We start from the raw sequence: 13,342 nt of genomic DNA on the forward strand, positions 1-13,342 counted from the left end.
CTACGGACAGATGGAGCAGGTCTGGATACCAAGCTCGCCTGGGCCAGTCCGGTGCAACGAGGATGACTCGACGGCCCTCCATTCTGATCTTGCGCAGGACTCTGGGCAAGAGAGCTAGAGGGGGAAACACGTAGGACAGACGAAACTGGGAAAAGTCTTGAACCAGAGCGTCCGCGGCGAATGCCTGAGGATCGTGGGAGCGAGCCACGTAAACAGGAACTTTGTTGTTGTGACGGGATGCCATTAGGTCCACGTCCGGAGTGCCCCATTTGCGGCAGATTGACTGAAACACTGCCGGGTGCAGGGACCACTCGCCACCGTCCACGGTTTGATGGCTGAGATAATCTGCCTCCCAGTTTTCCACGCCTGGGATGTTGACTGCGGATATGGTGGACTTGGAGTCCTCCACCCATTGAAGGATGCGTTGTACCTCCAACATTGCCAGGCGGCTGCGTGTCCCGCCTTGGTGATTGATGTAGGCAACCACTGTCGCGTTGTCTGACTGGACTCGAATGTGCCTGCCCGCCAACAGGTGGTGAAAAGCTAGGAGAGCTAGAAGCACGGCTCTGGTCTCCAGCACATTGATTGAAAGGGCTGACTCGGACGGAGTCCAAGTGCCCTGCGCTCTGTGGTGGAGACATACCGCTCCCCAGCCGGATAGACTGGCATCCGTGGTGAGGATCACCCAGGACGGGGCCAGGAAGGAGCGCCCCTGAGACAGAGAGAGGGGCCGAAACCACCACTGAAGAGAGCTCGTGGTCAGTGGCAACAGAGCCACTAACCTGTGTAAGGAGGAAGGCCGCTTGTCCCAACAGCGGAGAATGTTCAGCTGCAGGGGGTGCAGATGGAACTGGGCAAAGGGGACAGCTTCCATTGACGCCACCATTTGACCCAGCACCTGCATCAGACGCCTGAGGGTATAACGGTGGGGCCTCAGCAGAGAGCGCACCGCCAGTTGGAGGGACTGCTGTTTGACTAAGGGCAACTTCACAAGTGCCGACAAAGTCTCGAACTGCATCCCTAGGTATGTGAGACTCTAGGTAGGAGTCAGAGTGGATTTGGGCAGATTGACCAGCCACCCGAATTGGGCTAGAGTGGCGAGAGTCAGCGAGACACTCCGCTGACAGTCTGCGCTGGATGAAGCCTTGACTAGAAGGTCGTCCAGGTAAGGAATCACTGCCAACCCCTGTAGGTGCAGAACCGCAATCACTGCTGCCATGATCTTGGTGAATACCCGAGAAGGAACCATCCTTTTTGGGGACTAGGAAGAGATTTGAGTAGAAACCTCTGAACCGTTCCCGGGCGGGAACCGGTACAATTACTCCGTTGGCCTGCAAGGATGCCACGGCCTGAGAGAAGGCGGCGGCCTTGGAGCAGGGGGGGGGGTTGAGAGAAAAAAATCTGTTTGGCGGTCTGGAAGAGAATTCTATCCTGTAGCCGTGGGAGATGATATCTCTCACCCACTGATCAGAGACGTGTTGAAACCAAGCGTCGCCAAAGTGGGAGAGCCTGCCACCGACTAAGGACGTTGCTGGAGCGGGCAGATAGTCACGAGGAGGCTACCTTAGTGGCAGCACCTCCTGCGGTCTTCTGCGGACGCGCTTTTGGGCGCCAGTTGGATTTCTGGTCCTTTGCTGAGTTAGTGGACGAGGCCGAGGGCTTAGAGGACGACCAGTTGGAGGAACGAAAGGAGCGAAACCTCGACTGATTCCTACCCTGGGCAGGTTTCCTGGCTTTGGTTTGTGGCATGGAAGTACTCTTCCCGCCAGTAGCTTCCTTAATAATTTCATCCAGCTGTTCTCCGAACAGCCGGGACCCAGCAAAAGGGAGCCCAGCAAGGTACTTCTTTGAAGAAGCATCTGCCTTGAACTCTCGAAGCCACAAGATCCTGCGGATAGCGAGGGAATTAGCCGAAGCCACCGCAGTGCGGTGAGAAGCCTCCAGCATGGCAGACATGGCATAGGATGAAAAAGCTGAAGCTTGGGAAGTCAAGGTAACCATTTCGGGCATAGATTTCCTGGTGAGGGAATGCATCTCCTCTAGAGAAGCAGAGATGGCTTTGAGAGCCCATACTGCTGCAAAAGTCGGGGAAAACGAGGCCCCCGCCGCTTCATATACGGATTTGGCCAGAAGGTCAATCTGGCGGTCAGTGGAATCCTTAAGAGAGGTGCCGTCAGCCACCGACACAACGGTCCGGGCTGAGAGCCTAGACACCGGGGGGGTCTACCTTTGGGGACTGAGCCCACTCCTTGACCACCTCAGGTGGAAAGGGAAAACGGTCATCAGAACCACACTTTGGGAAGCGTTTGTCAGGACAGGCCCTGGGCTTGGACACAGCGGCCTGAAAACTGGAGTGGTTAAAGAACACACTCTTTGCCCTCTTAGGCGAGGTAAACTGGTGCTTTTCTGCCAGAGAGGGTTGCTCCTCTGATACTGGCGGATTGAGATCCAGTACAGAGTTAATGGAAGCGATCAAGTCACTAACATCTGAGTCACTTTCGGACAGATCAATGGGGTACATGGAGTTAGCCTCCGAGCCCCCTGTAAAGGCATCCTCCTCATCCTGCGAGTCCGCTCTTGAATCAGAGCCGCGGGAGGAGGAGGGAGAGGTGACCCTACGTCTCTTCTTAGGAGGACGGGGTCTGGGACCTGATGATGAATCCTCTGTGAGCTCCGGTCCTGAGAGAGCCCTAGCAGCAGAGGCACCCTGTGAGGGGGGCTGATGCATATTCAGCAAAGTCCTGGACAGAAGTCCCATGGACTCAGCAAAAGACTGGGAGATAGACCTAGAAAAGGATTCTACCCAAGCCGGGGGCTCAGCCACAGGAGCAAGAGCAGCCTGAGAGACCACTGGGGGAGAGACTCCAGGCTGTGGCACCGCCAAGGTAGAGCAGGCATCACAATGTGGATAGGTGCTCGGTTCAGGCAGCAGGAGCTTACATGCAGCGCATACAGAGTAAAGCTTTGGAGCCTTGCTCCTCGTGTGAGACATGCTGCTGGAGTGGGGGCTCTGCCAGAGAATGAACCCCAGAGAGTATATACAGAGGTCCACAACCAGAGCCGGTTGTGGCTTACCAGACCGCTGTGCTGTGCAGAGCGGTGTTGTGTGCCCTCCAGATCCCGAAGCCCGGACCCCCAAACACAGCACCTCAGCAGGGATGCAGAACGCAGACCAGCGCTGAGTGAACTCTGAGAAAATGGCCGCCGGAGCGAAGAGAGGGGGCGGGACTTGCATGAAGAGCGGGATCTGGAGGGCCATAGAGAACTACAGGGGAGGAGACACACACAGCAGTGGGGAGTGTCCCTCCCTTGTGCAGAACGGCCGCAGCTGTCCCTCTGCATGAGTGACATGCGAGGGCAGTGAAACGAAACTAGGCCTCCGGCAAAGCCGGGGCCTAAATTTGAGCGGCGAGGCCGACGCGCAGGCACCATCGGCGCAGGCACCATCGGCGCGGTTCTCGGGCGACAGCTAGAGAACCCGCCGGAAATGTCAGTAAATACAGCAAGCACACTCTCCCCAAACAATAAAGCACAGGGACCCCCAAATATAAACGCCTCAGGTACTTAGCTGCTGAGACGCAGGGCCAGGTCCCTGGGGATGAGTGCTCCGGTCCAGCAGGGTCCTGAAGGGCTGCGGATGGAGACCAGTCTCCTGCCAGGCATGGAGACCGTGCTGGCTCCCACTTCAAGCCAGAGCCCAGGAGGGATGGTGAAGGAGCACGGCATGTAAGGCTCCAGCCTAGGAAATCAACCTTACAACACCGCCGACACAGTGGGGTGAGAAGGGACATGCCGGGGGTCCAGACGTGGACCCGCAGTTCTTCAAACTCATTCCAAAAGGAAAAAATCATATGAGAATGCATGTGTGGATGTATGCCTCCTGAACACAAAGCGATAAACTGGGTCTGCTCACCAAGGGGTGTATAAACTCAGAGGGAGGAGCTACACTTTTAAGTGTAGTACTTTGTGTGTCCTCCGGAGGCAGAAGCTAAACACCCATGGTCTGGGTCTCCCAAAGGAACGATAAAGAAAATATTTATTCCCTTCTATAACGCTATTAATTCCATAGCACTTTACAGACATTTGCAACACTGTCCCCATTGGAGCTCACAATCTAAATTCCCTATCACTGTCTGGGGTGTGTGAGGAAACCGGAGAACACAGAGGAAACCCACAAAGAGACGGGGAGAACATACAAACTACTTGTGTTATAAGATAATGACAAAAGATGGGCAGTGTAATGTCTCTGGAAGCCGGGTTACATGATGTCTGATTGGAATCAAAATGATTATCTATATATATAATTGCCTTATTCTGTCTGTCTGCCTGTCTTGCTCCAAAATTGTGTCCTTACGGTGACACAAAGCTGATTGGCCGCTGGGCTCGCAATGGCCCCGCCCCCCCGCAGGGATTGGCTGCTCGCCCAGGCTCCGCCCCCACACGGATTGGCCGGCCGCTCGCCTAGGCTCCGCCCCCCACACGGATTGGCCTCTCGCCCCGGCACCCTGCAGGCATTGGCAACTCGCCCACGCCCCGCCCCCCTCACGCAATGCACGCTCGCTCTGGTCCCGCACGCATTCCCCGAACCGACCGACACGGAGCCACGACTCCCAGGTGAGGACTGTACCCCCGGGAGCCCACATCAGCGTACGCTGCCAACCCAGCCAACACATACCCTAGCATTGCTGGGGTTGCCGCCGTATGCTGGTGTGGGCTCCCGTTCGAGCGGGGGACGGGATACGCTGGTAACCATGGTAGCATAGTTACCAGCGCATCAAGGTCCTGCAGCGGCGGAACATACACACGCGCACACACACACACACACACACACACACACACACTGGGAACCACAAACAACTTCCCTACACAGACACCCACACACACAGACAACGCTGCACACACACAACACCCAAACACGCTACAGACACACAGCGCTCCACAAACAACGCAACACACGCAACACACATACAACACCGCTCTAACCCCCCGCCACACCCAGACAACCCCCAGAACATGTACAGCGCCCTACACAAACACTTGGTAAGTACACACAACAACATCTATATATATTATATATATATATATATATATATATATATATTATATATTTATATATAATATATATATATATTACATATTTATATATATATATATATATATATATATATATATATATATATATATATATATATATATATATATATATATATATATATATATATATATATATATATATATATATATATATATATATATATATATATATATATATATATATATATATTTATATAACAAAAATCATACATGAACTACACAATACGTAAATTCTAGAATACCCGATGCGTAGAATCGGGCCACCTTCTAGTTCCAAATATCTGTTTATTTATGGCACTGGGAATGCTGTGGTTATTATCCAGAAAGCTTGGCATGGCTCCCATTGGCATGTCCAATGGCACTTACTGCCACATAAAACAGTCTCTTCTTCATCACCGACAATGTACCTTTAAAGCTACCCATACACATTAGATCAGAGTTGATGTAAATGGCTGATGTTGACTGGATTGCTTAAATGAACCGTCATCCGTTTTGATTTGAGAACTTTAGAAATTGTTCAAAACCCTGGCAGGCATGTTGGATTCTATTGTCTGATGATCACAACAGTTGGACGGTGTATAGCGGGCTTTACACGCTACGATATCGTTAATGATTTATCGTCGGGGTCACGTTGTTTGTGACGCACATCCGGCGTCATTAACGATATCGTAGTGTGTGACACTTATGTGCAACCTAAAACGATCGCAAAACAGGCAAAAATAGTTTGCCGCGGAGAGGTCGTCCTAAAACAAAAAATCGTTCTCCTTTAATTAGCGATGTTGTTCCTCGTTCCTGCGGCAGCACACATCGCTGTGTGTGACACCGTAGGAGTGAGGAACATCGCCTTACCTGCCTCCACCACCAATGCGGAAGGAAGGAGGTGGGCGGGATGTTACGTCCCGCTCATCTCCATCCCTCCGCTTCTATTGGACGGCTGCCGTGTGACGTATCTGTGACGCCGCACAAACCGCCCCCCTTAGAAAGGAGGCTGTTCGCCGGCCAGAGTGACGTCACCGGCAGGTAAGTCCATGTGACGGGGGTAAGCAAGGTTGTGTGCGACAGGCAGCGATTTGCCCGTGACGCACAAGCGACGGGGGAAGGTACAATCGCTTGCGATCTCGCTAGCGAGATCGCAGCGTGTAAAGCCCGCTTATGGCTCATTAGAGGCACATGATGAATGACTGTTCTATAAGCCGGCCCATCTTAGTGTAAGGATGTTTGATCGTTGGCTGTTTGATATTGCACATGTATGGCTGCATCAAACCACACCACGGCCCTATGTAATCTACACTATATATGGGGCCAAGGCAAGAATTAATCAACATTCATTCATCAGCCCATTTTCATCTAATGTGTATGGCCCGCTTAGAAGACATGTCTAATTGTTCCTTTAAAAAAGGAATCGGTCAATAAAACCAACCATTAAACCACTGATTTGGGCATGCAGGCCTTTTGAACGCTAAAGCCATTGACACCTTTTATATCTTTATCTGTTGCTGCATTCCTGAGAAAGTAGCATTTAAATTCACATGCACAAGAGGTGTTAAGTGCAACGGGTGTGACAAGGCACTTCCAAAGTCTTTGTCTCCTGAGATTCTTTTCTCTGTCAATCACTGGCCTCTTAAGCTTGATTAATAGCTCAGTGTCTGATTTACTTGGCTGGTACCTGATATCAAAGAGGCTGATGAGCGTAGGGAAACAACATCAGGAACCAGAGGCTTGGGAAGTACTCAGAGCACTTAACACTTCATTTGCATATGAATTAAAACGCTGATTTCTCAGGTATGTAACAACAGATAAACGATATAAAGGTGTCTTGATTTAGATGTCAAAGTCCTACAAGCTCACATATGCGGCTTGAGGGGAGGGAGGTCGTCTAATCTTACCAGCAGATTCCCTTAAAGACAGTATTTCCCTATTGCTTGAGGGCATTTTACTCACGTGAATGGTTCACTGCAGTATTCACTGAACATCGTAACAATAATATCCAGGACTATTTTAGCCTGCAAGAAAAGTAAAGTTACCTAGTGATTCAGGCAATACAAAAGTGACCATCACAACACAATGGGTTCCACTCTCTCCATTACCTTTGTGAGATCCGTGGCCGTGCATTCAATAAATACATTGTGGGTATTCAAGGAGATTTTAGTGTGATCCCCTAAAAAATCAAAATAGAAATATGAAGAAAATCTGAAAATAATTACAAAATTGCAGTAAGTGCTATAATATTGGATTACCTAGTCTTGTGAAAGTGTCCTAATGCTGTTCATACAGAAAAATAGGCCCAATGTACACTACTGTAGTCCTCCGACCGAGAAGGTGGTGATTGTATACACCGCTGACCACTTTATGCCGGCATTTTTGGAGTATATACCTAATTACTAGAGATGAGCGAGCACTACTGTTACGCGGGAGGACGGTTAGAGCCGAAAATAAGGGAAGCTCTAACGTCTCCCGAGGTCCTATGGGCAAATGGTAAAGCCACAGATGGACAGGCGACAGGAAGGCACAGCCTCAGAGAAAATAAGCACAATCGGCAGAAAAAGGACCTTGCTTGTTAACTGCACAAGGAGGATCCAGAAGGTGACTGTCCGTGCACGTACGGCACACACCAGGACAGGAGGCGCAGTTAACACCACTGAGCTGTCACTGAAGGGCTGGATCGGTGGAGCAGAACCAGGGTGACTGACCCAGATTGTACCTCACCACGAATCTTGGTGTGACGGGTACCGATGCCTAAGCCTACCGGTTCCAGAAAGTAATGGCGCTGGCTGCAATGTGGCTGCACTGCTCTGACAACAACACCAGAGCTGAAATGGCGCACGCACAGCCATGTGCGTTGTCCAGGATCCTTTAAAGGCTAAGCCCTGTTTCAAGCCAAGAACCAGATGGCAATAGCACCAGCCACTCAGGGACAGCCACACCACCAATGACGTCCAATCAGAAGCCACCACTTCACTGGTGACGTCACACGAATGCGCAGTAGCGCAAAACCTGCACTTAGAGCCAGGAAAGGCATACAAAGTAGGGTAAAAGTGACTTAGCCTCAGAACGTACAAAAATCGTGGACAACTGACACCTAGCAGCCAAACGCCTGGACAGGTGGCGCAGGAGAACCAGCCGGAACCACAGCAGTGGATGAAGACGGAGCAGGAGTGGTTCGGGAGAACCCCAAACCGTAACACGCTACCATGCTCGGGGGCTCAGTACTCGTAATGAGCAGTCAGACGCGGATGGGGGTGACTTGTGCACCGAGTATAATGGATGTCAATGGGGACTTGAGCATTTATCCAGCTGAGTTCCCGTAATAATGCTCCAGCTCCCCATTGACTTCCATTATACTCGGTACACGAGTCGCGCCCGTCCGATCAATCCACTGCTTGTAATGAGTACAGAGCAGGATAGTGCTCGCTTATTACTTATTTTGTGCATTTTGCTTCTGTACTGTATATTAAATTGCTGATAATAATATAATAATATTTATTCATTTATATAGCGCTATTAATTCCATAGCGCTTTACATTCATTGGCAACACTGTCCCCATTGGGGTTCACAATCTAAATTCCCTATCAGGATGTCTTTGGAGTCTGGGAGGAAACCTACGTAAACACAGGGAGAACACATACAAACTCCTTGCAGATGGTGTCCTTTGTGGGACTAGAACCCAGGATCCCAGCGCTGCAAGGCTGCAGTGCTAACCACTGAGCCACCATGATAAATACAGAATTAAAGAAATCTGTACATACACATCTTTCCAACAATCTAGATAAAAAAAATATATTTATATTTATATAGATAAATGCAGAGATACATTTTTATTTTCCAAAATAAGACGTGCACAATTTCTTTTCTACAGCTGCCTATACACATACGATAGAAGACAGACAAACCTTCCAATTTAGGTGGGTTTGGTGGACATCGTAATGTGTATGGGACAATTATATTTCAATGCATGACCATTGTCCCCCTAGGACAGTCACTGCCAGACACATTTGGTCCTTGCTCATCTTTTCAAGCCTTATCAAGTTAAGCATTTCTATACTGGAGACAGGGGAGAAAAACTTGGCTGAAGAAGCACTTAGTGGTCGGCCATCGAAGGTGTACGGTCCACTTTAAGCCACTTTAAGGGAACCAGTCAGGTCCCCTGTGCACCCAGAACCATGAGTAGTTCTGTGCACATATCTATATTCCCTGCCTCGCAGTCCCTTCATCTACAACAAAAATTAGACCCATCCTGAAAATAAGGTCTAGCAGGAGTTTTCAGGAAGGCTTAAATATAAAATATCCCCCGAAAATAAGCCCTAGTCGCTGTTCAATAATAAAGTGTCCAAGCAGCTAAAAAAGTTAAAGAATACAGTAGGAGGACACTTCGTTATAGAAAGCAAACACCCTCAAAAGAGAGAAGATTGAAGACAGAAGATCCCGTGATCATAGTCACCAGACGCCAACCGGGAGAAGTGGAACGCATTAAGGACCTGCGGCGGACCGCACACACACACACACATCAGATTGCGAACACACACTTCACAACATCAAGCGATATCGATTGCTTCTTGGTTACATACGGTAAGGACCTGGGACACTGTGCAGTGGAGTGCCAGGACCTACGTATGGAAGACATGGAGGACCCAATGGTGGAACACATCATAGAGACAAGAGAACAGAGAGTCCCCTGCTGGCTGGAAGTGGTATCATCGGATGTGGTGAGTGTGCGCGCGATTGTATGTACAATCTCATGAGAGTGTGTGAGTGTGTGTGTGTGTGTGTGTGTGTATGCGATCTGATGTACGAGTGTCAGCCAGAAGCAGCGGAGGACCACATGGACCATACGTGCTGGGAGCACCCGCAGAAGATAGCAGGAGGACCTGGGAGCCATGCAGACGCCAGATGTCTTGTAAGTATGATTTTCCTGGGAAGGGGGATCTGCATTTTTTTGGGGGGGCGGGGGTAAACTTTATATATATATATAGCGTTTCCCCAGAAATGTCACATACATATATATATACATATATATTTATTATTATTATTTTATTTTTTTTTATATATATATAATAACCTACTGTTTAAAACAAGCTTCTGTGTTAAATTTGTTTGAGGAAAAAGAAGGGAATTTTGTTTACTTACCGTAAATTCCTTTTCTTCTAGCTCCAATTGGGAGACCCAGACAATTGGGTGTATAGCTATTGCCTCTGGAGGCCACACAAAGTATTACACTTAAAAGTGTAAGGCCCCTCCCCTTCTGGCTATACACCCCCAGTGGGATCACTGGCTCACCAGTTTTAGTGCCAAAGCAAGAAGGAGGAAAGCCAATAACTGGTTTAAAGACCAATTCAATCCGAGGAAAACATCGGAGAACTGAACCATACCACATGAACAACATGTGTACCCGAAAAAACAGAAAAACCCCGAGAAAACAGGGCGGGTGCTGGGTCTCCCAATTGGAGCTAGAAGAAAAGGAATTTACGGTAAGTAAACAAAATTCCCTTCTTCTTTGTCGCTCCATTGGGAGACCCAGACAATTGGGATGTCCAAAAGCAATCCCTGGGTGGGTAAAAGAATACCTCATGATAGGGCCGTCAAACGGCCCTCTCCTACAGGTGGCCAACCGCCGCCTGAATGACTTATCTACCTAGGCTGGCGTCTGCCGAAGCGTAGGTATGCATCTGATAATGCTTGGTAAAAGTAAGTAGACTCGACCAGGTGGGTGCCTGACACCTGCTGAGCCGTAGCCTGGTGCCGTAATGCCCAGGATGCACCCACGGCTCTGGTAGAATGGGCCTTCGGCCTTGAGAGAACCAGAAGCCCAGTAGAACTGTAGGTTTCAAGAATTGGTTCCTCGAGCCCCCGAGCAAGGGTGGATCTGGAAGCTTGCGACTGTTTACGCCGACCAGCGACAAGGACAAAGAGTGCATCCGGGTGGCGCAGGAGCGCCATGCGGGAAGTAGAACCTGAGTGCTCTCACCAGAACCAACAGATGCAAATCTTTCTGAAATTGATGGACTGGACGAGGACACAAAGAAGGTGAGGTGATATCCTGACTGATATGAAAATGGGATACCACCTTAGGGAGAAATTCCGGAACCGGACGCAGAACTACCCTGTCCTGGTGAAGGACCAGGAAGGGAGTTTGTATGAGAGCGTTGCTAGCTCGGAAACTCTCCTAAGAGACGAGACCGTTACTAGAAGGCCACTTCCCGTGTGAGGAAGTCGTCGTTTCTGAAAAAATACAGATAGCGCTGAGACTTGTCCCTAAAGGGAACTGAGCGACAACCCATTTTCCTACCTAGATTGCAGGAAGGAAGGAAACATAGACGATGCAACCGGCCAGGGAGAAACACCCTGCGCCGAGCACCGAGATAAGAACATCTTCCACGTCCTGTGGTCAATCTTGGCGGACGTTGGTATGCTAGCCTGTCTCATGGTGGCAACCACGTCCTGAGGTAATCCTGACGACACTAGGTTCCAGGACTCAATGCCACACCATCCGGTTGAGGGCCGTAGAATTCAAATGGAAGAATGGCCCTTGAGACAGCCAGTCTGATTGGTCTGGTAGTGCCCCCGGTTAGCCTACCGTGAGGCACCACAGAACCGAGTACCACAACATCCTCGGCCAATTTGTAGCGACGAGGATGGCGCGGCCGCAGTCGGTCTTGATCTAGCGCAGTACTCTGGGCAACAATGCCAGAGGTGGCACCTAAGGTAGCTGGAACTGCGACCAATGCTGAACTAAGGCGTTTGCCGCCAGAGCTCGATGATTGTGAAACCGTGCCATGAAGCTGGCACATTGTTGTTGTGCCGTGACGCCATTAGATCGACGTCCGGCCTCTGTCAGCGGCGCCAGATCTCCTGAAACCCGTCCGGGTGAGGAGACCATACTCTTTCGGCCACACCTCAGCGACTTAGGAAGTCAGCTTCCTAGTTTCCACACTTGGGATGTGAATTGTGGATATGGTGGATGCCGTGTCTTCCACCCACATCAGAACCTGCCGGACTTCCTGGAAGGCTTGCCGGTTGCGCGTTCTTCCTTGGTGGTTGATGTATGCCACCGCTGTGGAGCTGTCCGACTGAAGTCGGATATGCTTGCTTTCCAGCCGCTGTTGGAAGGATTGTAGGGCAAGATACACTGCTCTGTGTTCAAGAACATTGATCTGAAGAGTGGACTCTTGCTGAGTCCACGTACCCTGAGCGCTGTAGTGGAGAAAAACTGCTCCCCACCCTGATAGACTCGCGTCTGTCGTAACTATCGCCCAGGACGGGGATAGGAAGGACCTTCTTTTTGACCAAGAGGTGAGAAGAAGCCACCACCGTAGAGATTCCTTGGCCGCCTGAGAAAGAACGACGACTCTGTTGAGGGACGTCGACTCCTCGTCCCATTGGCGGAGAATGTCCCATTGTAGTGGACGCAGTAAAACTGCGCGAAAGGAACTGCCTCCATTGCTACCATCTTACGTAGGAAGTGCATGAGGCGTCTCAATGTGTGCGACTGGTTCTTAAAGAAGAGCTTGCAGCCCGTAGTGAATGCTGTTTGTCTAGCGGCAGCTTCACTATCGCTGAGAGAGTAAGAAACTCTATGCCTAGATATGTTATCGATAGGGTCGGGGTCGGATCTGACTTTAAAAAGTTGATGATCCACCCAAAACTCTAGAGAGTCTCCAGCGCAACGTTCGGGCAGTGTTGGCATGTTTCCTAAGAGAGTGCCTTGACAAGTAGATCGTCTAAATACGGGACCACAGAGTGACCCTGAGAGTGCAGGACTGTGACTACTGCTGCCCTGACCTTGGCGAAGACCAGTTGGACTGTCGCTAGCCGGAAGGTAGCGCTACGAACAGAGGGTGTTCGTCTCCTATAACGAAGCGTAGAAACGCTAGTGCTCTGGATCAATCGGCACGTGTGGATAAGCATCCTTGATGCCTAATGATGCTAGGAAATATCCTTGGGACCTTGAGGCGATGACATGGCGGAGGGATTCCATCCGGAACCGCCTGGTGTCCACGAGCTTGCTGAGCATTTTTAGATCCAGAACGGGACGGAACGGCCCGTTGTTATAGGTACCGCAAAGAATTTGGGGTAAAAACCGTGACCTTGTTCCTGAAGAGGAACGGGGGTCATCACTCTTTCTGCCTATAGAGTGCACCCTGTTTGCAGAAGAGCAGCGGCCCGGCCGGGAGGTGGAGAAATTCTGAAGAATCGAGTTGGAGGACGAGAAGTGAGCTCTATCTTGTACCCGTGAGACAGAATGTCTCACAC

At 50.1% G+C, this 13,342-nt stretch overlaps 1 protein-coding gene across 1 annotated transcript in view; it reads right to left on the reverse strand.

Moving 5' to 3' along the window:
* The window catches only part of FARSB (phenylalanyl-tRNA synthetase subunit beta), a 134,596-nt gene that overhangs the window by 90,614 nt on the left and 30,640 nt on the right, over nt 1–13,342 (reverse strand). Inside the window, exons 8-9 of the mRNA XM_075340819.1 lie at nt 7,182–7,252; nt 7,036–7,097 (exon numbers count right to left, since the gene is read on the reverse strand). Of these exons, the coding sequence (XP_075196934.1) occupies nt 7,036–7,097; nt 7,182–7,252 (133 nt within the window). The remainder of the gene's footprint in view (nt 1–7,035; nt 7,098–7,181; nt 7,253–13,342) is intronic.

Source organism: Anomaloglossus baeobatrachus, chromosome 3 (assembly GCF_048569485.1).
Source record: "Anomaloglossus baeobatrachus isolate aAnoBae1 chromosome 3, aAnoBae1.hap1, whole genome shotgun sequence".
NCBI classification, from domain to species: Eukaryota; Metazoa; Chordata; class Amphibia; order Anura; family Aromobatidae; genus Anomaloglossus; species Anomaloglossus baeobatrachus.